The sequence below is a fragment of the Erythranthe guttata genome, chromosome 14 (assembly GCF_056151865.1).
Source record: "Erythranthe guttata isolate IM_541 chromosome 14, IM_541, whole genome shotgun sequence".
NCBI classification, from domain to species: domain Eukaryota; kingdom Viridiplantae; phylum Streptophyta; class Magnoliopsida; order Lamiales; family Phrymaceae; genus Erythranthe; species Erythranthe guttata.
The window spans coordinates 19,305,342-19,331,767 of record NC_142546.1 but is presented as its reverse complement, the minus strand read 5'-3'; the positions used below and the strand labels follow the sequence as shown (position 1 = coordinate 19,331,767).

The window sequence follows — 26,426 nt, the reverse complement described above, 5'->3', positions numbered from 1 at the left end:
TATTAAGATTTATAATCCAAATAAATAGACTAACATTTAACAAATCGAATTTCTAACTTTATCTCTTAAGATTTGAGATATATTGATAAAAATTAGGAGATTAATAATTGTTGAAAATTATAGTTAAAAAATTAGTACATAAAAATATTAAAAATAAATAATTACATAAGTAGCAATAAGGCAGGATTCTTCACTGGCTAGTTTTAATTTTGATAATTGTTAAAAATTAGTAGAGAAAAAATATTAAAAATAAATAATTACAGAAATACCATTATGATATTTTAGGGTTGCCAGCGTTTCTTTCTTTTATATATAAGATATTAAAGGGATAGACTTATTGGTGAAAGAGATATAACCCATAAACCTAGAATAATAAAGATGATATTATAAGTGTAATTTCGAAAATTAAAATTGGATCGGAAATTTAAATCTCAAATATATATCATGCAACAAATTCAAAAAAGTTTGAAAATAAAATTCCGAGAATTTAAAAATGAAAAATGTTGTTCCAAAATCGGAAAATTTCTTATTTGAACCCCTAAACCAACCAATTAATTAGAAGGGAAAATCGGGGAGCAAGTGCACCGAGAGCAGCCGAGCCCAATTCCAGATAAGTAGCCATTTTCTATTGCTTCTTTTGAAAAAATTGCAGCGTGGAAGTAGAAGAACCTCCATCTCCATGGAAGCCACTCTTCTCCAACCTCAATCCCATTTCTATGTTCAAGGTTTCTTTCTTCATTAACATCTTTCTAATTTTTTTTTTCTCAGGACTACTGCGATTATATTTTCCTTTTCTTTTTTAATTTATATAATCCTCAAATTAATTATCTATACTGCGGTAAAACACGACACCATGTTAATATGAAATTGCACTGTTTGCTTGCTTTCTTCTGCTACGCAGTCTAGAAGACTAGAATTTAAGTTCTACAATTGTAGGTTTTCAGGACGTAGTGATTTTTCCCCTTTTGTTTATTGTGTATTTGAAAAAAAAATTATTTTTTTTTCTTTCTGTGTTTGAATTTTTTATTCCTGTAATCTGAATTATGTAGTTTGAGATTTTATCAGAAACTCTTAAACTTTTGTACTCTGGTCTCGATTCGAGTCGTGGGTTTTATGTTTTCGTACATTTTGTAGTTATGTTTCTTCCAGTTAACTGCATTGTTTTTCCAGGTAGGAATACTTCGTGCGAATCTCGGTTCTGCAATTCAAGATTATCCAGAAATCGTGTTTCACTCAAACCATTATCGTCAGAATTATGTCGAAAACAGTCCTGTTCATTTAACAAACATGTGCTCTTCAAAGAAAACAAAGGGTTGTTGTTACTCGATCGTTTTCCGAGGAACCCTGTAAAAGTTTGTGCCGCGTCGACAGAATCCATAAACTACGAACAGTTTATAGACACAACAAGTGGGGAAAGTGCTTTGGATGTGAATAGTTCTGAAAGTTCAGCGATTTTGGAGCCGAAGCCTAAAGCATTTAGGAATAAATTTTTAAACTTCGTCCGGTTTGGTTCGATAATTAATAATGCCGCAGAATCCTTTTTCAAGAGCGAGATAAGAAGAAGGCTTTTTGTGACTGCAGTCTTGATAGTAATCAGTCGTATTGGATACTTTATTCCCTTACCGGGATTCGATCGGAGGTTGATGCCCAAAAATTATCTCAGCTTCGTCTCTGGTGCTGTTGGTCAGTAAACTTTCACCGTTTTTTTTCGTTGACGTTAATAAATTCGGCTTCTCTATACATTGATTATGCAACAGTATATGTGGATTTCTTTTCTTGAAATTCTTATTTGTTTTGACTGCAATTTTGTTTTTGATATCCATGGTTAATTCTTTACTGGGCTGCTTTAGTAAATTACTCCCCGTTCGTTTTCTGTACTCATAGACTTATTATTTGTTTGCATTTGGATCTTCGACTATTTGCAGATGAACTTGGTGATCTCTCTCCAGAACTTAAGCTCTCTCTTTTCCAGCTTGGAATCAGTCCTCAAATAGCCGCATCAATCCTTATGCAGGTTAAATTACTTTGAGCTTTTGAGATGTGTTTTATTAAAAAGGATTTTGTCGATTTTATTTTTACCTTGTATCGTACGCATGCTACTCATAACAGCTTTGCAAATGACCTTAGTCTTGCAAATGATGCTAATTAACGTAAATTCTCGTTCAGGTGCTTTGTTATGTCGTCCCGTCGTTAGTGAAGCTGCGGAAAGAAGGCTTAGATGGTCACGAGAAGATCAAGAGTTATATGTGTGTCTAGTTATTTCAACTCAAGCCGTGAGACTAAGTCCTTCGTTAAATCTCTTGTTTGTACAGTAAATTCTCTGTAGTGTTTATGTATTTTTAATCTCTTTCAGATGGTGGATCTCTCTAGGCTTTGCAGTTGTCGAGGCACTAATCCTTTCCTTTTACTCTCTCCCGTATTCAATTTATGCGTCCAGCCACAGGTAATCACGGCAGAATACATTCATATATTATTTAAGCTCCCAAATCCCAATACGAGTTATTAAGATGGTCTGACGGTCGTAGCTTTCCACTTTATATTTATTCTTTTGTGTGTAAATTTGAATGTTGAGTCTAAAAAGACGACAAGTTGAAAATCAGGGACTTGGATTGGATCTTGTATATATTGTAACAAGAAAGACATGTATTTCCTTCAAGGGCTTCTTTTTATTTCGTTTTACGAGGGTGATTCTGCTTGCCTTATGATGGGATTTTTTAATTGACCGACAATATGCAGGGTAAAGCATGTGATGGTCACAACTTTGTTCATGGTGTGTGGTGCGATGACTATGACTTGGATTTGTGACAAGATTACAGAGTCGGGATTTGGTATTTTCCTCGTGCATATTTTCAACTTATGTTTTTTTGCCGGCGTCTTTGCGGAGTATTTTATCTAGCTCTGTAAACTGCCAGGTCAAGGATCGTCTTTGATTATCTGCGTCAGCATTTTGACCGGGTACACAGATACACTGTACAAGATGTTGACTCAGCTCTCAGGTGAGTGAGACGAATAAAAAGTATTATAAATATTTATTTCTCTCACTTAGTAATACTATCGGACGACACATCCATAGAACAAATCGTGCTATTTGTTTCATCTTAATGTAATGACTCTGTTAGTTATTCATTAAAATTTATTAGTGAATACACTATGATTGCATACTTTATTACAACCTCGAAAATAGTTCTTTCTCTGCTGTTTCGATTACTACCGGAGAACATTGCCTCTGTAGTATCAAATTATCTAGATTTAACAGCTCTTTTTTATTTATTTATTTATTTTTTTTTTTTTTATTTATGGGGATTTTCTACGCAAGTGCAGGAAGTTCGGTGAACTGGGGGCCTTACGTACTTGCAGTATTAGGTGTTTTTACGGTGGTGACTATGTGGGCAGTTGTTGTAACCGAAGGTTGCAGGAAAATCAAGTTGCAATATTATGGTTTTAAACTTGCTTCTGCTACCAGGTATTTAAAATATTATAACAAATTCCTAATTCAAATAACATAGTGTTTTTTTAAGGGCAAATTTATTGATTTTTTTTTCGTTTTTTTTTTCCGCTGATGTGGACAGAGAAGATTCTCCTCTGACTGAGGTGGAGCCTTATATTCCATTCAACATAAATCCTGCTGGAATGCAACCTGTACTTACTACTTCTTATCTCTTGGCTTTTCCGGGCATTGTTGCAAGGTATTGTCTTTTCCTAGTATGTTTTTGCTTTCTCAAGATTTCATTAGGGGTTTTATTTATTTATTTATTCGAAGCTATCGATTGGTTTCGTAAATGATTTGGCAGTGCAGTTTGAATCTAATATTTGAATTTTGGGTTAGTCTTCTTGGCTTGCGATTTTGGGAACGTCTGAGAGATATCCTGAATCCCGACACACCTCTCGGTGCAGCGCCTTGGGTTTACTATTCAATATATGCGTTTTTCGTCTTCCTTTTCAACATATTTGACATTGTAAGTCAATTTCCGACTTTGATATGCATATGTATTTTTTCATTAAAGACACCTGTAGTTGTCTCATATCAGTATCTCGTTAATCTCTCTTATCCAGGCAAATATGCCGAAGGAAATTGCCGATTACTTAAATAAGATGGGAGCCAGAATTCCGAATATAAAACCTGGAAAAGCCACCATTGAGTATTTAACGAAGATCCAAGCATCTACGCGTTTTTGGGGTACAAAACAATCATCGCCACATTCTTTACGCATGCAATTCAATTATTTATATCTTTATTCACTCCAATTTTCTTAACATACTACGACATCTTATTATGCAGGAGGTTTATTACTGAGTTTTTTGGCGACTTCATCGAGCATTCTAGATCATCATTTACGTAGTATTAATCAGGGATTCTCCATAGGCTTCACATCGATTCTGATCATCGTAAGTTCTTTTTTTTACTAATTTTTGTTTTCATTTATTTTATATATATATATATAAGATATTTGTGGTTTAATCAACTTGTCTTTGTGTTGGTATATCCAGGTGGGTTCGATAATTGAATTACGAAGATCCTACCAAGCATACAATGTTATGCCAAGTCTTACTAAAGCATTGCGGCGTTACGGACTATGATTTATGTCCACTGATAGACAAAATCTCAATCATCTGTGGAAATCGATGCTTAATCGACGGATCATTCACAATCGAGTTGCGAAATTATCAACACGATAGAGTCTCAGGTTTGCAAGCAAGGGTTGTATGTATATTGGTTTCTTCGTAGACATTATTTTTTTCTATGTAGTGATTTATTTGATGTAGTACTTGTTATAGGAACTGTAACGAATCACATTGAGCGTCGACATTCATTTTACGTAGATTATATTGATGGAAATTTATTATATTCTTATATAATTCCAATTTTTGAGGCACTATATATATATATATATATATATATATATATATATATATATATATATATATATATATATATATATATATATATATATATATATATGGGTAAATTACGGTAAATTACGGCCAACCCCTGATGTAAGGTCAAATTACGAAAAATGCCCTCTTGTTTGGGTAATTACAACCATACCTACAATTATGAATCTTTTTACACGTCCACCATTGCGGTGTATTATTCAATCATTTCGTTTTACCAAGTTTAATATTAGCTTTCAACTTTAAGGAAATTTTTTATATTATGTAGAATATTCTCTAGTTTTGTACTTTGACCCCCGCAAGGTCGGGTTTCTTTGGTGGGGCTTTTGTTGTTTATTGTTCTATCAGTTTGCCAGACTGCAATAAGAAGAAAAAAGAGTAAACTGCAAAAACTACCCCTGTGTAATCTTGAAATAGCAAAAACCCCCCTGTGATAAATAAACTAGCAAAAACCTCCCCTGTGAAATTATTTAAATAGCAAAAACCCCCCTATGGAACTATTTGAGGGTTGACTTGATATAAAAAGACACAAATACCCCTGGAGTCTTGCAATTAATAAATTCTTATATTTTATAAATATTTTAATTATTTTATTTAAAAAATAATCAGTTTAGTTGTTTACTATTTTTTTTAATTTCTAAACAAACAAATTAAAAAGAATAAATATACATATAATATGTATATATATAAATACATTTTGAGGGACAATTTTGTCATTTCAAGTCTAAAAAATCAGCTAGGGGGGATTCTGCCTTTGACTAAATTTTACAGGGGGGTTTTTGCTAGTTTATTTATCACAGGGGGGTTTTCGCTATTTCGAGATAACACAGGGGTAGTATTTGCAATTTACTCGAAGAAAAAAATCACGCAAATGTAGTGAGTGTTTGTCTCGATGGATGAACAAAAAACACACAAGACACAATTCAGAGTTCTAAATGAAAAAAAGAAAGAGAAAAAGAAAAAGAAAAAGAAAAAGAAAAAGAAAAAGAAACGAGGTTACAATAATAGAAAAGCCGGCGATATAGTCCAAGAATGGAGCACAAACCAATAAGCAATAAGCCCTATATAATATGTATGTATCCATCACTTCTCAACCAATCATATCCATCAATATCCCACTCTGCAAAACCAAAACAATTCTCTAGAGAGAGAGAGAGATCTAGAGAGAGAGAGAGAGATGGCCATTGTTCAGAGTTTCAACATGATGAGTATTGCATTGCTCATTGGTCTGAGCCTTCTTTTGGTTGCTAAAAGTGACCCAAACACGAGCGTGAATCTGATTGTGTGCAATGGAAACAGTTACGCGCAGAGCGATGCGTACGCAAATAGCGTGGCCTATGTACTTGCGGACATGATGAACGTCACTCCCAACCATGGCTACAATTACAAGACACAATCGCCGTACGCACAGGCTGTTTCTTACGGGCACGCCACTTGTAACACCGCCCTCAACTACAACGACTGCGCAGACTGCATGATTGCCGCCAGAGCCGCCGTCACCGACAACTGTCCTGACAAAGTTGGGGCACAAGTCTCGATGGTTGATTGTTCCATGAGATATGAGAACTATTCTTTCTAATTATCATAACTTGGAAGAAACTAGAGTGCCCAGGAGAAACGATGTTCGAGTTCTTTCATATCTCTTTAATTTATTTTTGGTTTTTTCGTTTTTTTTTTTCTGTCGAGTTATTTCAGATTTCGTGTTTTTGGCTACTTAATAAACTAAGAATCTGTAACATGTGCATGTTGTGAGCCGAATTCTTTCAAATACCGTTAAATCTTCATAAATTAATAGCATTGGGACAAAATACTTTATTGATTTAGTGGAATTGTTCTCAATTGGCCTATTCTATGCAGCTATTTGGTTTGGTGATTGTGAATAAAGTAATGTAGTATCACATAAACCACAATGTAAAATGATAGAAATAGATAATGCAAATGAAAATAGTATGTAGAGAGATAATCGTGGGATAGATGCGATGAAGTTTTTGTCATAAATGTAGGCATAAACCACCAAAAAGTAACAAAAGGTTACAAAGTGAATAAGTTAAGACCTAGTCGGAAGTTGTGAACCCTCAAGTGGTTACGTTAGAAAACCTCAATCTTATATTATTTACAACATTTTCTCTTGGAAATCCTATCAAGCCACTATTGTTCTTTTCATACTGTCTCGTTCAAACCTTTCGAGTAATAAAACTCAATTAGAAAACAATCTGGTCAAAAAATGAAAAAGAAAAGAAGAAGAGTACAACCCACAATATTTTCAGTCAACATGTGTTTCCTCGTTGAAGCTTTGGCGAGTAATGAAAACTTTTTAGGAAAAATAAATCACATAAAGGAAAAATAGTGCAACTGAACATCCTGGTATCTTCTGGATAATGAGTACCTACTCCACCTCTCAAGTTAACTTCCTCTGATGTTTATAAGGGGCGAGCTCGAGTAATTTACACAAGCCAAATAGTCTTAATATGCTATCCAACAGTGGCTTTATGCAAAAACATAGTACATAAAATAAGTAATTATCCCCAACTTCTGATATGTTGTATCATGATTGTTATTATTGTTTGAGCTCTTGTTGTTGTTGATTAAAGAAAAAACTTCGAAGTTATATTCTTGGTATTGTCACTTTTAATGATCCTGGAATATAATCTCGTACGATCTTCTGTTAGCCAATACACGTGAACCTTAGACATGCCCAATCATGACTTTAGGCCATGTGCATCACGGACTACCTTGTGAAGCACTAATATCTCTGCTTGATTCGATGACATCTCAACATGTTTTCAAATCAGAAAATGAGTCTGACGTTGTACCTTCCATCCAACTTCACACCGTTGTTCACTAATATTAGTGTAGACGTTCTTTGCTGATCTATTAGATGGCCACACGACTTCATAATATTTTTCAGGAATATTAATATGGACGTTATGTGGAAATCTATCAGTCATCTCACACAAATTCATGTCATTCTTCAAGAATATTAAAACGTTCTCTATTAGTCGTCCCACACGACTTCACACTGTTTTTTAGGAGCGTTAATGTGGACGTCATTTGGAGATTTGTTAGTCATCTCACATAAATTCACACTGCTCTTCAAGAATATTAGTGTGGACGTTTTTTACAAATATACTAGTCATTCCCTACGACTTCACGTTGTTCCTCATAAATGTTAGTGTTAGGGGTGTAAATGAGTCGAGCCGGCTCGCGAGTTTCGGAACTTGTTCGAAAAAAGCTCGTACTTGAGCTCGAAAAATCGAGGTCGAGCTCGAGCTAACGAGCCCGAGCATTTTGACGAGCCGAGCTCGAGTTTCATTTCAGTTGTTCGACAGCTCGCTAGCCGGCTCGTGAGCTTTATCTTTTTATATATTTTTAATACATATTAATAATATATAATAATGGATATTATTAATAATAAATAAAAAAGAATAATATTAATTTTCTAATTGAATGAAAATTTGGTTGTGCCGAGCTCCTTAGAAACACAACGAGCTCGAGCTCGAGCCTTATATAGTTGTAGCGAGCTCGAGCTCGAGCTCGTGAAATAATGCAAGCTCGGCACGTTTACACCCCTAGTTAGTGTAAACGTTACTTACAGATCTATTAATCATCTCACACGACTTTACGACTTTACTCCGTTCTTCAAGAACATTAGTTTGAGTGACCAATTAATGTATATATAAAATTCTCTAACTTAATTAAACAGCACACTTGACCATCCTTCTTGACGCTTCAGGACTTGACAATATATTTTTTAAATGATGATTTGAGAGAAAAACTTCTTGGTGGGATTGGAAATAAGGGACAACCTTTTAGCAACTATCACTAGAGAACAAAATCAATTTATCTGTATTGTTTTACCGCAGCTCAGTGCCTTGGAATGCTCGGCTAACATAGTATAATAGAAGGTGTTCAAGATCTACTTATGTCACAAGAACAACCATTATTGTTTCTGGTGGCACAATTAGATAAAAGGGACAATATACTTCTTCAAATCTTCAATCTTGAAAATCGTTTTTTTTTTCTGTTTCTGCAATTTTTTTTCATTCGACGACGGTGGTCTTGCCGGAGGTGTATTTTGTGTTTCACCAGTCGAATTTTGACGAGCTATCCATCGTTGGATTCCTCTTGTCGAGATCTATATTTTGATGGTAATTTCGTTGTTTTTATGTTTTCAGATTTATTTCTATAATTTTTTGCATTTGTGGACGCGCGGAACTGTGGGTGGTTATTAGCGGCGCCTAGGGTTTTGGTAGGAGGCGAGGGGGTGAGGAGTCACTGTCTGTTTTATTTAAAATATGTAGCATTTCCCAGCAATAACCTCTCTCTCTCTCTCTATCTCTCGATCTCTTAGTGTTTTTTGATTTTTGAGTGTTTTAATGTTTCTTCAAATTTTGTTGATTTGCACTAAAGTAATTCTTTTTTGTTTTGATTTTACAATTGCAACTTAATGAAAGCCATTGATCCTCTCCTTTAAGGTGTTAAAAATTTGGTTGAAGTTACATGTGAAGCAGTGTTCAACAAACTGTATACATTACTATACATTATTATACATATAGTAACATGTAGTTACATATACATATATTTGTCTATTTTCGATTTGTATTTTATTGGTTCTGGGGTGATTTATAATAAAAATATTGAAATTTGTAAATTTTTCTTGGGGTTTATGAATTTCTTTTGTATAAGCCAGTATTCGTGTATGTATACAATTGATCGACTAAAAATATTGGGAAAAAAAACCGAACATAACTACAAATTACTATAGGTACTATAGTTACATGTAGTTATTTTCAGTACAGTAAACATATTGTTTTGAAAATTAAAAAATTAAAAAAAAAATAATTTTTGTTTAATTAAAAAAAAGTTAAAAAATAAAATATATATATATATATATATATATATATATATATATATATATATATATATATATATATATATATATATATATATATATATATATATATATATATATATATATATATATATATATATATATATATATATATATATATATATATATATATATATATTTAACAAACAGATTTATTATTATTTAAAAAAAAATAATAATAAATAAATCAACGAAAATGATAAATGCAGGACCAGAAATGCTGAATGTAGTTTGGTCGAAAATTACATATAAGGGTAGTATAGTACTTTCGCTTTTCTAGGGGAGTATGTCAAAGAATGATTTGGGTTTGGGTTTATCCCTAGTTTATTTGGTGGCTAGAAGTATGTAAAATAGCCCCTATTTTTTAATTGGCCCATTCAACGGTGTGAAATATAAAAATTACAATGTGATAAAAAAATCAATTAAAATTACAAAAAATCCTCTAATTCCAATTAAGAATTCACAGAGGCCTTTAGGAACAACCATGGTAATTGCGAATGTTTATTTATTTTACCATTTAATAACTCATTATCAAATTTTGGCGAATAGCTATTTTCAACTTGACAATTTAAAACAAACTTTTCAATTAATTAAATATTATTTAGTCGAGGAAAATAAGGATTTATAATTTTTTTTAATCCATGCAATAACATTGTCTTTAATTTGAATTAGGATTCAAATCCATTTGCCTCATCTCTTCTTAACCAGGACAACATTAGTAAACCATTCTGGAAATCGGACAAGTCAGATGTATTTAGATTCCAACACTTGTTGACTTCTTCTTTGACATGTTTATTTATGCCCGGCTTGAGCACTGTCCTCTGCTTGATATGTTATGCGTTGAAACTTTTTTCTTTCAATCAATTGAATGCTTATTTTGCCTCAACATATATAATTTGTTTTTCCTTTGACATGATTTTTTCGAAGGAATTCGTATTCACTTTCTGCTTCTTTTTTTTTTTTTTTTTTTTTTTTTTTATTGTAATAATTGCCCAATTCATTATGATTAACTAAATGTGTGATTAGAGGTGGAAATCGGAATGGAATTTTTGAATTCCGCCAATTCCTATCTGAAAGAAAAAAAAAAGTAATGTAATTTCCGTAATTTGGAACAAGAGATTATAAAAATAATGTAATTTCCGAAATTCCGCCGGTTCCGATGCATTCCGAAATTGGAGTGAATTTTTGCATTCCGATTTTTTTGGAACGGAAATTGGAATGCATTGTTTACTTGCGAAATTTTTTGAAAATTTTCCAAAAAAGCCATTTCCGTTCAATTCCGTCCGATTTACACCCGTACGTGTGATCACAGGTAATATAACAAGTATGCAAGTAAGATACATATGATGATACAATATTAGTTTTTCCTCCCTCAATGCGTTAATGCCAAAACTTGAAACCATTGCTTCAAAAAGGACAAACAAATGCAACTTTGTGCATATGGCAAAAAATGGTGAACAAACCAAAGCATCCATACTCTATATAACTATCAATCGAATTAATTGGTCGCATAACTTACCACAACCCACAAAATAATCGAAAATAGAAGCAAAAAAAAAACTCGAAAATGAGATCCAGGACCATTATAATCATGATGATCACATTGGTAATTATGGCCATATTTACCGTGGTGAAGAACGAACCACACACGACCTTAAACTATCGTACTTGCAGCCTACAAACTTACGCACAAAACGACCCATTTGCAGACAGTGTGGCCTACGTTTTTGCCGATCTAATGAATCTAACGCCTTCCCAACAAGGATACAATCGATACACCGTATCGCCGTACCCCAGATCCACCGCCTTTGGGCATGCAACTTGCAACCAATCACTAGCCAACTCCGATTGCGCCACCTGTTTGGTGGCGGCAAGAGCCACATTGTCCACCACATGCGGTGGCTACATTGGTGGCCAGGTTGGGATGGCTAATTGTACCATGAGGTATGAGAACTATCCCTTCGCGTAAAACTCGACTCCATCCGGTATAAATTACTAGACTAATTGGCAACGACGCATGTGCTTGTGTTTTTTATTTATGCATTTCTTGAGTTGTAACTTGTAATTGAAATAAATAAATAAGGATTTTTTTTCTTTTTTTTTTTGCCATTCCTACCAAATTTTAGTCATTATTTCATAGTTTGTGTTGCCTCGTATTACTCTGCTTTTGAAGATAGTAGCATTCTTCAAACACTCAACTAAAAAAAATATAACACTTCAAAAAAGTTCGGTTCGGTTTTACCGATTTAACATCCCGAAATTTACCAATTTACCACTGAAGGGGATAATACATATTTGAGGGTACATAGTTGAAGTTGATGGGTGACTGTAATTACCCAAACAAAAGAGGTTTTCGTAATTTGACCATAACTCAGGGGCGGCCGTAATTTGGGTCGTAATTTGCCCAAAAAATTAAGATGCATTCTGCTGGGATGAACTGGAACAGAAATTCAAATGACTGGTAATAAAAACATTGAATTGAGCAATGTGCATAGTTGTTGATAGTTAACAATTGCAATTAGTAAATTTGATTAACAGGGTAACTAAACCTAGAGAGAGAGAAAAACAAGACCATGAAAGCTTAATTTTGAATTCCACATGTGAAATCAACTAAAAAAACCTGGTACTACTAATCATCTGTCTTCTCAACATCTTCGTCAACGGTATCTGTCTTTTCAACATCTTCGTCAACGGCAGGTTTGGCGGCGGCGGAATCATCCGGGTCGGAATCATCCATGGCGGATCGGGCCTTGACGAGCCACGGCTTGAGCGCCAGCTCAATCGCGAGCCAGCCGAAAGCCAAGGCTCCAAATACAATTCCAGCCGATTTCGCCGAGCTTGATTTCGCCATCTGTTGATTTTCTAGGGCACGAGGAAATGGAGGTGACAGAGATTACAGTCGGTAATTGTTTCCTGCGACCAAGGGTTTTATACAAGTCTCATTGACTTGGGCCCAACGCCATAGGCCCCTCTTTACTTGCTCACAAATTTATTTGAAAATTTAAAAATGAAAGGTACATAATAATATTATGGGTAAATTTCGTTTTGCACCCTTATCATTTACATCAAACACACGTTAGCCTTTTTCTTAATTGGGGTAATGGCAAATAGGCCCATGACAAGGGCACTTAATTAAAAGAGGCTATACATCCAACTTTTTTGTCTTTCAAATAAATTCACCCCATTCAAACTTATTTGCAAATAAGGAAAATTCCTTTATATATACCAAAATTACCCCAAATTCATTGAAACTCAATTCAATTCCAATTTCATGATTTCACCCCAATTTAGCTCAATTTCATTAATTAACCAATTTTAACCCTAATTTCAATTTTGACCCCAACTTTGACCCGCCACCACCGGCGTTGACTTTTTTTTTTTTTTTCTTTTTTCTTAAAAAAAATAATTTAATTAATATTACTGTCTTGGTTGCTAAATTACTGTCTCCGCAAGTTATTTAATTGTCGGAGACAGTAATTTAACTGTTAATTGACTCTTTTTTTTTCAAAAATATTTTAATTAATATTACTGTATTCATTGCTAAATTACTGTCTCCAACAGTTATTTAACTGTCGAAGACAGTAATTTAACTGTTAATTGACTTTATTATTCTTAATAAAGATATTTTTAATTAATATTACTGTATTCGTTGCTAAATTACTGTCTCCGACAGTTATTTAACTGTCGGAGACAGTAATTTAACTGTTAATTGACTTTTTTTTTTCTTTAAAAAAAATTATTTTAATTAATATTACTGCATTGGATGTTAAATTACTGTCTCCAACAGTAATTTAACTGTCTTAGACAATAATATTAATAATATTACTGTTCGGAAAAATATTATTCATAATATTACTGTCCCAAACAGTAATATTACTGTCTGTGACAGTAATTAATTAGTCAAGACAGTAATATTAATTAAAATATTTTTTTTCTAAGAAAAACAATTCAAAAAAAAAAAAAAATGTCAACGCCGGAGACCGGCAGTCAACGGTGGTTGACCGGCCGGAAAAAAATTTCAGGAAAAAAAAAATTTCAAAAAAAAAAAAATTCAACGGCGGTCTCCGGCGGTCAACTCCGGAATCTGGCCGGAAAAAAAACATTTCAGAAAAAAAATTATTTTCTGGAAAAAAAAAAAGTTTTGGGGGTTAATGTGATATATTTGTTTAAATCTGGGGTCAATGTGTAATATTAAGAAAGTTAGAGCATAATGGGTGGAATTAATGAGAATTATATTATTGAGAGTATTTTAGACTAAAGACATGGAGATGGGCTTAATTGAGGAACTGTTTTTTTGTTGGACCAAAATGCATTTAAGTCCCATGTGATGGGCATTTTTGCCATTTGCCCTTCTTAATTTTCGTTAGTCTTTGACTGACTGTTGCAAAAAGAAATGTTGGCCTTTTTTTGCGAAAATATCTCAAAAAAAATTCTACATATAGGTTGCTTTTTTTAATAAATGTTCTCTGACTTGTTTACCTTTTTTAGCTCTTTTCTTTTCACTTTATTCAGTCATTTTGTATTTTACTATTTTCAGCCATTTTTCTTATAAAAAAAACTCAAATGTAGAATAAATAAGAATGAAGCTTTGAAGATTATGAATGTAAAACCTATAAAAATGAAAACTAAAAGGCCTGAAATCTAAAAGAAACCCTAACATTGGAATAAAAGCATATGAAAGAATTGCAAATTAAAAACAAAGTTTTTCCTATTATAATGGGAAAATCTCCCGAAAAGGAAAACTGAAAATCCATAAAATCAAATACTAAAATCGATAAAAAGTCATAATTTGAACGAACGCTAAAAATCGTTAACAGTCCACAAAAAATACGCCTAAAAAATAAGGGAGTGTATCAGACTAAAGCAGGGTAAAAAAGTCGTTGCACACTCAACTTTAACACCGTTAAAAGTTTGACCATTGATCGTTTAGAAATAGGGGGTGTTTGATGTTTTCTATACATTAAGGAGGTAAACGACACCTTTCACATAGTACAAGGGTGCAAAATGAATTTTACCATAATATTATTCATATTATAAATATAAAGTATAAATTTAAAAAGTACATAATAATATGGGTTAATGAGGGAGAAACTCTCAAAACATATTTACCTAAAGTATGGGGCCAATCTCTTTTTTTGTCATTTAGCAACACTCTCTTGTTTGATTTTTATAATTATGTTAAATCCTAATGCAACTGATATGCCTATCATACATATTTTCCACCAAAAACACCATCCAAAACATATCTCGTCATTTGCAGTCTTCTCTTTATCTTCTATGTTCTCATTTTGTTTCTCTCGCTAATTTTACATGCACTTCTCTGTCCCTCCTTTCTTCTACGGTGAGAGCACAATATCGGCGATGCGGCGGTTGTTCTTGCTAAGGTAGATCATGGTTGTTACTAGGGTTTGTCATCGGCCGCACGCAGGCAGTGCAAGATGGCAACGATATATATGGTAGAAAGTGGTATTTAGCTAGTGTGTGTATATATATACCCACTGGGCCACCCTGAAGTTCATATAATAATCTTCTAAAATCAGTTTTAAACCCTAGCACTCACATTTCGGTCTCTCTCTTCTTCTCCCAGATTCCAAATCCCGCTTCCACAAACCTCCCACCGGCGTAATTGCTTCCCGGAGTCATAACTCTCTCTTCGATGGTCGGAATTCGATGGTTTAACTACCGTTGGATTCCTCTCGTCAAGCTCTTTCCTTTGGTGGTGATTTCATTCAGTTTGGAGCCAAGATCTGTTTCTGCAATTTTTTTCCATTCGACGACGGTGGTCTTGCCGGAGGTGTATTTTGTGTTCCACCCTTCGAAATTTGACGGGCTACCCACCATTGGATTCCTCTCGTCGAGATCTATATTTTGATGGTAATTTCGTTGTTTTTATGTTCTTAGATTTATTTCTATATTTTTTTGCATCTGTGGGCGCGCGGAACCATGAGTGGTTATTAGCGGCGCCTAGGATTTTGGTAGGAGGCGAGGGTGTGAAGAGTCACTGTTTGTTTGATTTAAAATATGTAGTATTACCCAGCAATAACTCTCTCTCTCTCTCTCTCTCTCTCTCTCTCTCTCTCTCTCTCTCTCTCTCTCTCTCTCTCTCTCTCTCTCTCTCTCTCTCTCTCTCATAGTGTTTGTTGATTTTTTTGTGTTTTGATGTTTCTTCAAATTTTGTTGATTTGCACTATAGTAATTTTTTTTGTTTTGATTTTGCAATTGCAGCTTAATGAAGGCCATTGATCATTTCCTTGAAGGTGTCAAAATTTTTGTTTGAAGTTACATCTGCTTTGTTCAAGAGAATGTACATTACTATACATTACTATAGTAACATGTAGTTACATATGCGTATATTTGTGTATTTTCGATTTGTATTTTATTGGTTCTGAGGTGATTTATAATAAAAATATTGAAATTTGTAAATCTTTGTTGGGGTTTTATGAATTTCTTTTGTATAAGCCAGTATTCGTGTGTATATACGATTGATTGACTAAAAATATGGGAAAAAAACGAACATAACTACGAATTATTATAGTTACATGTAGATTTTCAGTATAGTAAACATATTGTTTTGAAAAATAAAAAAAATAAAAAATAAGAAAATTAAAAAAAATTAATTTTTTTTAATAAAAAAAATTATTATTTTTTAATTTAAAAAAAAATAAAATTTAAAAAAACATATATATATATATATATATATATATATATATATATATATATATATATATATATATATATATATATATTTAACAAACAAATTTATTATTAATAAAAAATAATAATAATAATAATAATAATAATAATAATAATAATAATAATAATAATAATAATAATAATAATAATAATAATAATAATAATAATAATAATAATAATAAATAATTCAGCAAAAATGATAAATGTAGGACCAGAAATGCTGAATGCAGTTTGGCCGAAAATTGTATATAAAATAACCCAAATATATATATATATATATATATATATATATATATATATATATATATATATATATATATATATATATATATATATATATATATATATATATATATATATATATATATATATATATATATATATATATATATATATATATATATATATATATATATATATATATATGGGTGTTCCGGCATAGTTTCATTTATGTATTTCACATATATAACAATATTCAGACATATTTGTATAAGATTTAAATATATGGAAATTGTACTACTAGATTATGCAAGAGAATGAGGGCCAAATTTAGATGCAAAAATAAACTTCAATCACCAATTTGGAAAAATGAAAAAACACCATTCCTTTCTTTGAGCATTTTGGTTAAGGTGGTGTTTTTGCAGAAATTTATTTACAAGTAGAAGTTAATGATTATGGATTAAGTGCTTCTCTTTACATTTAGGGGTGTTTGCAAATTAAATGGAAATCACTAAAATGAAAAAAATAAGTAAAAAGTAAAAAAATAAAAAAAAACAGGTTCACGGGGTGTTTTTAAAATTATAGCTTAAAACAATTTCTTTTTTTAGATGTTGCAAACACCTAAAAACAAATCTCATAATCTATGTTTGCAAACTAGGGGTGTGGGCGAGTCCAAGCTTATTTTGATGTTGTTGTTTTTTTTTTTAATATTTTTTTAATTATTATTAAAAATTATTTTTAAAAAATTACAAAATAAACAATGAAATGCAATTATATACATTTTTTGATATTTATATTTTATTTTTATTTATTTCTATAATATTTAATATTATTATACATTATTTAAATAAAAAATAATATATATAAAAAAAATTGATAAATAAGGCTCGCGAGCTAGCTCGTAAGCTCACGAACAACTAAAAACTGACTCGAACTCGGCTCGTCAGAAAGCTCGCTCGAGCTCGAAAAACTCGAATCCGAGTTCGAGCTTTTTTCGAGCCGGCTCATCGAGCTCACGAGTCAGTTCGACTCGTTTAACACCCCTATTGCAAACACCACCTAATTATGTAGAATAATCTGAGAAGTGCTTCTAAGCATTTCCACGCACACCCTGAAAAATGACCTAATATGTACTGTACACTCCCAAAAAGAACAAATAATTAACCAGCCAATTTACAATATTGAAAACTCAGGCAGGTCTCACTGATTGTATTGGAACTTTTAAAAAGAAAACGAAACAAAAAGTTAAGTACAAGATCCTCAAAGAAATGATTTTCGATACAAAATATAGCCACTTTAAACAAATTACGAAAGATTATTAGAAGTTTGAACGATAACTTTGCTGCTATTAACGGCTGTTTCAAACGCATACATCATGATTAAGATCAACGGCCACTGCAAACTTTGCATTTACGAAAAAGACTGCTTCAATTAGCACGAAAATAACAAGGACTAAAAATGCCAAATATCTTTTTACTCGGTACTCACAATCAATTCCGGTTAGGTACGAATCCTAGTACACGATGATCTCTCCATCAGTTACACAGATTTATCAAAAAATAAAGATGATCGAAGCTGTATCTAACGGCCCCTACCACGTCCACGCCCACGACCGCGACCCCTACCACGACCCAAGGCTCTCCCTGAATCAGCACAAAATGCAGCATTAGATATAACTGTAGCATATCATATCATACAGAACTGTAGAGAAAAAGCCACGTGCAATAATTTTTCGTACCAGCAATTGGCTTCTTGGGCTTGACTCTAGGTGTCTCTTCCACCAACAATGTCTCGAGGTTTAAACTGTCGGGAAGGATGTAATAACGAATATTGTTACCCCTTACACTAAGGTGATCCATGCTCACTGGATTTTTGCCCTTTAGAGTAAGCTTTACAGCCTTCAGATGAGTGTTCATGCTAATATCAACACCTATTAAAGAACAAAACGCTTGTGAGGAATTGCAATTCAAATGTCTACATTCCACATATTTGAACTTAAATAACGAGCTGGAAAGTGCAACTATCTTATGTGACACACTTGTTCATCAAATCATGTGTTAGTGATACGTGTGTGAAAACAATTAAATTTTGAGTCGCAGTTACTTTTCATGGATTGTATTTTACAACTTTTTTACAACGGGTAAAATTGCTTCCAAGGCTAAGGTGACATAAAGAAAGAGTCGGATGAAGGGCGATGGATTCAAAATTTTGGCATGATTGATGTTTGGATCTCGATAATGCGCAGTGAAAGTAAGCTTAGTCGTTTTTACCTTGTGTTTCCAAAATGTTTGTTTCACATCCAAAAGCACTTTTCTCTAACCAACCATGGAACATAAAATAGTACGGTAAACCAAATGAGTAGCCCGACCCCCTGTTTACCAATTATTCGAGTTAACAGTGCACATACCACATTTTCTAAATGACAAAGTACTTAGAATGTATAGCTATGTAGAGGGTCTGAACAAAGGTAAAGTGAATGTAATTACTCGAAAAATTATGTATGCATATTGGCACTTAGGAATGTCGGCGTCAACATAATCCTCTTTATCCATCACCCCACCCCCGAATTACCCAAAAATATATGTATAATTCGGGTGAAAATTTAAATGTGAATAAAAGCAAAAGAAGTTATCTATCTTTATTAGATCTCTAAGTGTGATATTCATAAGTAGAACAGCATTATGGCAGCCAATATTTTTGTTACCAAATGCAAGTGTAAAACAAAAAACGAAGAGACTATTGAATAGGTGCTCCGACAAGTATTCAACGATAGGTTACTTGGTTAAACTTCCAAAAAAAATCAGGGACTCGAGCGACATTAGAAGGCTTGGATCGGGCGACAAGAGGTAGCAAAAATGAATACAATAAACCGCACGGCTTCAATAATAATCAGAAAGTCTAAGATTCATCATAAACATAAGATTTTTAGGTCACAAATTCTTCCTCAGGGAACGAGAATCTACAGACGAACAAAAATCGGTGGGGTTTAAATTTGAGAAACTCATCCCTTTATTGTGCAATTTACATATGAACGAATACGACACTATCCAGTCACTTTCTACGATCTCCAATTACATACAAACAGTGTTTAAATATGTTCCAACTCCGATAAAATCCCGATTTTTCATTAGCACTAAATTAATTGCAAAACTGAAATAGCTTGAAATTGAGTGAGCTGACAGAAGGTCATTAAATCAGGAATCGGGCTTCACCTAGTATGAATCTGTGCTCAAGTATGTTGCCTTTTTTTTACCTTAATAAATTCATGCTATATTTATACTGAATGCATCATACTTATGAAGCTGCCATATTTCGTCATCTAAGAACACATTTCATCCAAATTACTATGAATCAATTGAAAAAAAAAGAAAAAAGAAAAAGATGAACAGACAAAGAAAAGAACCTATAATAGTGCCTTGAACAACAGTGCCGTTTTTCAGCTCAATCGACACGCTCTCATTGATCAATTTCATCAAAAACCTGAAAAATTGAAATGCAATTTAATCACAAAAATTATCGGCAGCGAACTGAAGTTTATTCTCAGAGAATATCAATTGGAGGTAGAGAAGAAACACAAAACCTGACGAGCTTCATTGTTTGGAGTTGAAAGACGACGACGAAGCTAGGGTTCCGTCGAAGCAACAAAGAGGGAGAGCGAAAACTTTGCGGAAGGAGGGTGGGGTGTTTACAGCTTTCCGCTTTCGTCTGTAGCGAGCGCCAATTTATAAATTCTGACGAATGATACGGCGTCGTTGGCTGACTGAGAGTTTGGGCCTCTCTTTGTAGGCCAACTGGGCCTCATCTCTATTTTCATTTTGGCCCGCAGCTATTTACTCGTTTCACTAAGTGAAAGATCAACTAAAAGGAAGGTCGATGACAAAACAAAACACTATTCCCTCCGTTCTTAAATAATTGTCACTTTTCACTTTTAACGAAAATTAAGAAACTCAATAAATGTATCTTAATTTTAGAAAAATCATAACAAAATAACTAAAACAACCTTTAATATTTAATGATTTATAAGAGAAAACTAATGAATAGAGTTTCATTAATAAGGTTAAAACCGGAAAAATGCATTTAATGCAGTATTGGAAATGTAAAGTGACAGATAATATGAAACAAAAATATTTTAAAAAAGAGACAGTTATTGTGGAACAGATGGAGTATTTTACTAAAATGAAAACTATGAGAGATAAATATGTCTATTAATTACATTTCTCTTGTTTTCTAGTTTCAGGACCAAGAAAGACAAGTTATTTTTGCAAATTTATAAAGGAAAAAAATAAAAATAAAAAACCATTGCAAGACTAGACACAAAAAAGCCCATCACGGCAGGAGCAAAACCGGACACCAAAGCGTTGCCGGCACCGGAACCGAGCAATCCTTCATAGTCACTGGAGGAAACCGTCAAACGTAACACCGACGCCCAAGCCAAAAATTCAACAAAATATGGTTTTCTTTTGACAAAATGTCATTTAATTTAAAAGTCTCTATGAACACGCAATTGTGTCATTATGCTGAAAAAGTTTCACTTCTACTAAGCCAAAGGTCCAGCTCAGTTTGGAGAGCTTCATCAAGGGCAGTATTCTTAGCGTTGAGATCATTCTTCTGTCGTTTATCAATTTGGAATGTGATGTCTGCAATCTTGGTACGGCAGTTGTCAAAGTGAGAATAGTTCTAATCTTTCAAGGCTTTTTTAACATTTTTTTGTTTTGGAGTGGAGCTGTACCGTACACTATTTTATTTCATCCTTCAAATATTGTGGTATTAAATGTTTCATCGGAGAGCCACATAGCTTCTAATTTAAAGGGTTTAGGATTGTTTTCAGTGGTGGAGGTGGTGAGCAAAAGGGGGTTATGGTTAGAGGCAATTGCACGAAGGCGGAGGATATTTGAGTGAGGAAAAAATGTGCATCATAGAGGATCTGCCACTCCTTTATCAATTCTTTGCTGAATATTATAAATTCCTTTTCTTTTGTTGCTCTTGGTGTAGGGACGGCCATGAAAACTAAGGTCAATAAGGTTAAAACGATTGTCGAGCTTTGAAAGCAAATCATTTTTAGAAGAGGAAGTATAGTGACAACAACTTTTTTTTTTTAATTAGAATATAATTGTATTGAAATCTCCTATTATGAGCAAGGGACCTTCAACGGAGATAGATATAGGCTCTGATTGGTTCATGGAAAATGATGAGTAAAAAGGTGAAATTATTAGATAAATTAATTTTCATGTTTGGTTGTAGGGTAAAGTGCTAGTAAATGTAATTAGGAGGAAAAAGTGGAAAAAATATTACACTAAAACTAGGCAAATACATTTTTCTCAAAAAAAGTGAGGAAAATGCCGTGTAAATCTCCTCTCTTCTCTTTCTCTCTCCCTTTTTTCTTCTTTTCTCCCCCTCTCTCTCTCTTAGTCACCCTTCTCTCTCTCCTCTCTCTCCCTCTTTTCCTTTCCTCACTCCTCTTCCTCTTCTCTCTCACACACATCATAACAATAAATTATTTAATTATATTAATATTCACAATTTTCTTAACATAATAGTTTTTATTTTATTTTATTTTAGATTTTTTTTTTACGTCTTTGATAGAAAATAAAATTACTCTATTTAATAATTCATTGTCATTTTCACCTTTTTTCCTAGAAACCAAACAAAAGTAAGAAAAATAATTTTCCACAAAGTCATTTTCATCACCATTTTACTTAGGAACCAAACACAAGTGGAATTTCAAAAGTCCTTGATTTCCTTTTCCTTTACATTTTCATTTTCCTTACTTTGAAATCCATGAACCAATCAGAGCCATAGAGTTAAGGGAATCCCAAAAAGCAGTTTTGCCCATGCTGTGACATGGGCAATAAATTCTTATAAACAGCCAATGGATAGGGAGAGAGCTATGCAGGATGGAAGCATGGATGAGAGTGAAATTGTGAGAGATGATTTGAACAGTCATGGAAGGATTTCATGCAAGAAGAAGACCACCAACGATGTCAGTGGGAGAGACAAAGAAAGAGTTGGAGCGAGAGAATGAGCAGAGAGCTTTTGAAATGACAGTACTAGAATAAGTTTTTCTCTTGCCGGTTGATTATCCTTAAAAAATATGGGTCGAGAATGGGTTGGTTGGTGAGTAAAATTGACACTGGACTGCCCTAGATTTAATTTACGAATGTGCATCATACAATTCGTTTGTCTTTGTATCACACGTTCATTCAAATCCAGAGAGTGTTTTAGATTTGTCTTAGCTTTTTATTTTTTTTTTTTATTTTTTTATTTTTTTATTTTTTATAATCAGATTTGTCGTCGTTTTCAATACGTGTATCGAGTAAAAAAAAAGAATGAAACCACATAATATGCAACCTGAGTACTACATTAATCAATAGTCAATACATAATAAATTAATTGTAGTAATGTTCAATCCATGAATTAAATAATGTTTACTTTGTACAGATTTAAAGCCAATCTAACTAAATATTACCTTTTTTTGTTAGTGAGAATTAATGTTCGAAATAATATAATTTATGAGTAACTATGGTAAAATCAAAGAAATGATAAAGAATGTTTTATTAAGTTTCACATATTACATGAAATAATTTATTTTTTCCAACAAAATAGTTAATTTGAAATCCAGAGAACATATTAAATCGTACTCTATTCGTTCCTAAATATGTATCGTTTTTCACCTTAGCACAAGTCTTACAAATCTCAAATAAATATGTCTTGATTTAAAAAAGAAAAATAGATATTGATAAGAATACACTTGTTTGTTAATTAATGGTGAAGAGTTAATAACATTATAATTGAATAATATGTAATTAATGAAGCATTGTGGCGGATAATATGGAACAAAAGAAAATTCTCAAATATTGTGAGGGGAAGGATTATAATATAAAATCATTCTTTAATTTATTTGAATTTATCCACAACTGTATTAGCATCATTAAGTATCTCTAATTTAGTTTATTCTTCTTTGATACCATGGATATTGGTCAATTCATCCAATCTTATCTTATAACTAAATATTTGGTTGTACATTTGACCTGAAACCGTCTGCAAATTAAGTTTGACCAAAGTAATAGTGTTCTTAGACTTCCTAATCAAATTTGTGTGTCCAGCTGTCCAAAATCAGATGAGCCTCTCACCTAATAAAGTAGTATAATACTCTTATATTGATAATGAGAAAATGAATTGGCTTAATTCCACTTTGCACCTATAAAATATGGTTTTTTGGCACTTTGCATTCTCGAAAACTATTAATAGCACTTTGCACTTCCGAAACACAATTAATCATGCAGTATGCATCCCGAATGAGTTTTTTAAGATAATGAAAAGGCAATATTTTAGTAGTATTGCTTTAGGATGTCAAATGTCATACCAAATACTCATCAATCATTTAAGCCAATTTTGAAGCTACAAGTGTAAAAGTAAAAATACATCTCATCAACATATTTAAAAATTATATTCTTTTTATCACAAAATAATACTTTTATTGTGATTTTTTTTTCCTGCACTTTGTACTCTCGGAATTACGTTGGTGAGTAGAAGAAAATGACAATTTAATTTCTTATTTTGCACCCCTGGAAGAAAAAAGTAAATAAATTTGTTAACATCAAGTTTTAAAAATTCAGTTCAAGGTGCATTGTAAATGATTTATTGTGTTTCGAGTATGTAGAGTGCTATTAATTTTTTTCGATAATGCAAATTTTTAAAATGCTACATTTTAAGAATGCACGGGGAATCGGGGATTAAACCAAAATGAATTACAAGCTACTTTTTAAAATTCGTCATTATGCAATTATTTGAATAAAAAAAGATAGAATATAAATTTATGTTCTATTGTTATTAAAACAAAATTATTGTTAACAAATCGATATAACACAAGTTACTAAATACAATAAATTCAATAATACTTGATGCTACATGATCTTTACTTATATAACAAACCTCAGTTTGGGTAGCACGATTTTTGTTAGGGTATTTTGTTACCAACTTACCATTAACAAATTTTAAGATGACTAGCACGATTTGATGTCCTCAAATTCCTTTAGTCAAACATTATAATTCTTTAGGCAATAAAATAATAAAAGTATTTTGGTCAATAATAACGAGTTGTCAATAATTGACATTTGCAAAACATATTAGGGCTTATCCCCAAAACAACATTATTCACGACCGACAACATATCCCCTCAACCAACATTATAAATACAAGTGTTAATTAAACCATCAACACTATGAAACAATCTCCATTCACATCAAACATCCTCTTAAGTGAAAAAAAAATGGCATCCTCTTCTCTTCAAATGTTCCTCACTTGTTTGCTCTTGCTAATCTCGATTAGCCACGGCCAGCCGTCGTCGTTCCGCCCGTCCGGCCTAGTCCTTCCAGTGAGAAAAGACACGTCCACCCAACAATACGTCACCGCAATCAACCAACGAACGCCCCTCGTGCCCGTAAACCTCGTTGTCCATCTCGGCGGCCAGTTCCTCTGGGTTGATTGCGATAACAACTACGTCTCGTCCACGTACCGTCCCGTACGTTGCAGATCGGCCCAGTGCTCACTGGCCCGATCCAACTCCTGCGGGGACTGCTTCGACGGGCCGAGGCCCGGTTGCAACAACAACACCTGCGGCGTCTCCCCCGACAACCCCTTCATCCGCACCGCCACAGGCGGCGAGCTGGCCCAGGATGCTGTCTCCGTCCGGTCAACCGACGGGTCGAATCCGGGCCGGTTCACCTCAGTGCCGCAATTCATATTCGCATGCGCGCCTACATTTCTCCTCCAAGGCCTCGCCAGTGGGGCGACAGGCCTAGCGGGCCTCGGGCGAGCCCGAATTGGGTTGCCCTCCCAATTCGCGGCCGCCTTTAGCTTCCATCGGAAATTCGCCATATGTCTCACATCCTCAACTTCGTCCAACGGAGTCATTATTTTCGGAGACGGCCCGTATAGATTCCTCCAGAACACCGATGCATCCGCCTCACTAAGATACACTCCCCTGTTCATAAACCCTGTCAGCACGGCCTCGGCTTTTACCCAGGGAGATCCGTCCGACGAGTACTTCATCCGCGTAAACTCAATCAGAATCAACGACAAACCAATCAGTATCAACACCACATTGCTAACCATCGACAGCGAAGGCAACGGTGGGACGAAAATCAGCACCGTCAATCCCTACACCCTCATGGAAACGTCCATCTACAGAGCATTCAGCGCGGCGTACATTAGAGAGGCCGCGGCACGGAACATCAGCAGGGTCGCCGGGGTAGCGCCGTTCGACGTGTGTTTTAGCAGCAGCAACGTTTTCGGGACGAGGGTGGGGCCCGCTGTCCCTTACATTGATCTGGTTCTGCAGGGACAGAACGCGGTTTGGACAATAACCGGTTCGAACTCGATGGTTAGGGTTAATGATGACGTGCTGTGCCTCGGGTTCTTGGATGCGGGTTCGAATCCGGTTACTTCGATTGTGATTGGTGGATATCAGATTGAAGACAATCTGCTGCAGTTTGACTTGGCTGCTTCTAGGTTGGGTTTCAGCTCTACGCTATTAGGCAGGCAAACTACCTGTGCTAACTTCAACTTCACCACCAATCCGTAGAGAATTTAATTCGTCTTCTTCATTATAATAATGATCATATGTTATTTATATACTTGGAATAATTGGCAGCCATATATATGCTAGTAATTGATTGATTTATGTATTTGTATACAGTTTGGCTTTCTGAATAAATGTTTCGTTTATATA

General features: G+C 33.8%; 6 protein-coding genes across 6 annotated transcripts; 4 read left to right on the top strand and 2 right to left on the bottom strand.

Annotated features, from left to right (window-relative positions):
* Positions 1-516: 516 nt before the first annotated feature.
* On the top strand, positions 517-4,877 carry SCY2 (SecY protein transport family protein). The gene is made up of 13 exons (XM_012981201.2): positions 517-725; positions 1,171-1,683; positions 1,926-2,014; positions 2,167-2,246; positions 2,354-2,443; positions 2,737-2,828; positions 2,913-2,996; positions 3,322-3,463; positions 3,570-3,686; positions 3,827-3,956; positions 4,054-4,177; positions 4,280-4,386; positions 4,489-4,877. The coding sequence occupies exons 1-13, from the start codon at positions 680-682 to the stop codon at positions 4,576-4,578; spliced, it is 1,704 nt and encodes a 567-aa protein (XP_012836655.2). The 5' UTR covers positions 517-679; the 3' UTR covers positions 4,579-4,877.
* A 1,193-nt stretch (positions 4,878-6,070) lies between these two features.
* LOC105957230 (antifungal protein ginkbilobin-like protein) lies at positions 6,071-6,472 on the top strand. Its single transcript, XM_012981159.2, has one exon. It carries the CDS (start codon positions 6,071-6,073, stop codon positions 6,470-6,472), a length of 402 nt encoding a protein of 133 aa, XP_012836613.2.
* Positions 6,473-11,396: 4,924 nt separating this feature from the next.
* LOC148765385 (antifungal protein ginkbilobin-like protein) lies at positions 11,397-11,753 on the top strand. The gene has a single exon (XM_088812780.1). The coding sequence runs from the start codon at positions 11,397-11,399 to the stop codon at positions 11,751-11,753; it is 357 nt and encodes a 118-aa protein (XP_088668906.1).
* A 480-nt stretch (positions 11,754-12,233) lies between these two features.
* On the bottom strand, positions 12,234-12,715 carry LOC148765384 (outer envelope membrane protein 7-like). The gene has a single exon (XM_088814301.1). It carries the CDS (start codon positions 12,633-12,635, stop codon positions 12,414-12,416), a length of 222 nt encoding a protein of 73 aa, XP_088670427.1. The 5' UTR covers positions 12,636-12,715; the 3' UTR covers positions 12,234-12,413.
* Positions 12,716-18,011: 5,296 nt separating this feature from the next.
* On the bottom strand, positions 18,012-20,427 carry LOC105959846 (small nuclear ribonucleoprotein SmD1a). Its single transcript, XM_012984008.2, has 4 exons — positions 20,277-20,427; positions 20,100-20,176; positions 18,435-18,626; positions 18,012-18,339 (listed from the first exon to the last, which is right to left on the bottom strand). Exons 1-4 carry the CDS (start codon positions 20,288-20,290, stop codon positions 18,278-18,280), a joined length of 345 nt encoding a protein of 114 aa, XP_012839462.1. The 5' UTR covers positions 20,291-20,427; the 3' UTR covers positions 18,012-18,277.
* Positions 20,428-24,900: 4,473 nt separating this feature from the next.
* On the top strand, positions 24,901-26,426 carry LOC105957265 (putative aspartic proteinase GIP2). The gene has a single exon (XM_012981200.2). The coding sequence runs from the start codon at positions 24,918-24,920 to the stop codon at positions 26,277-26,279; it is 1,362 nt and encodes a 453-aa protein (XP_012836654.2). The 5' UTR covers positions 24,901-24,917; the 3' UTR covers positions 26,280-26,426.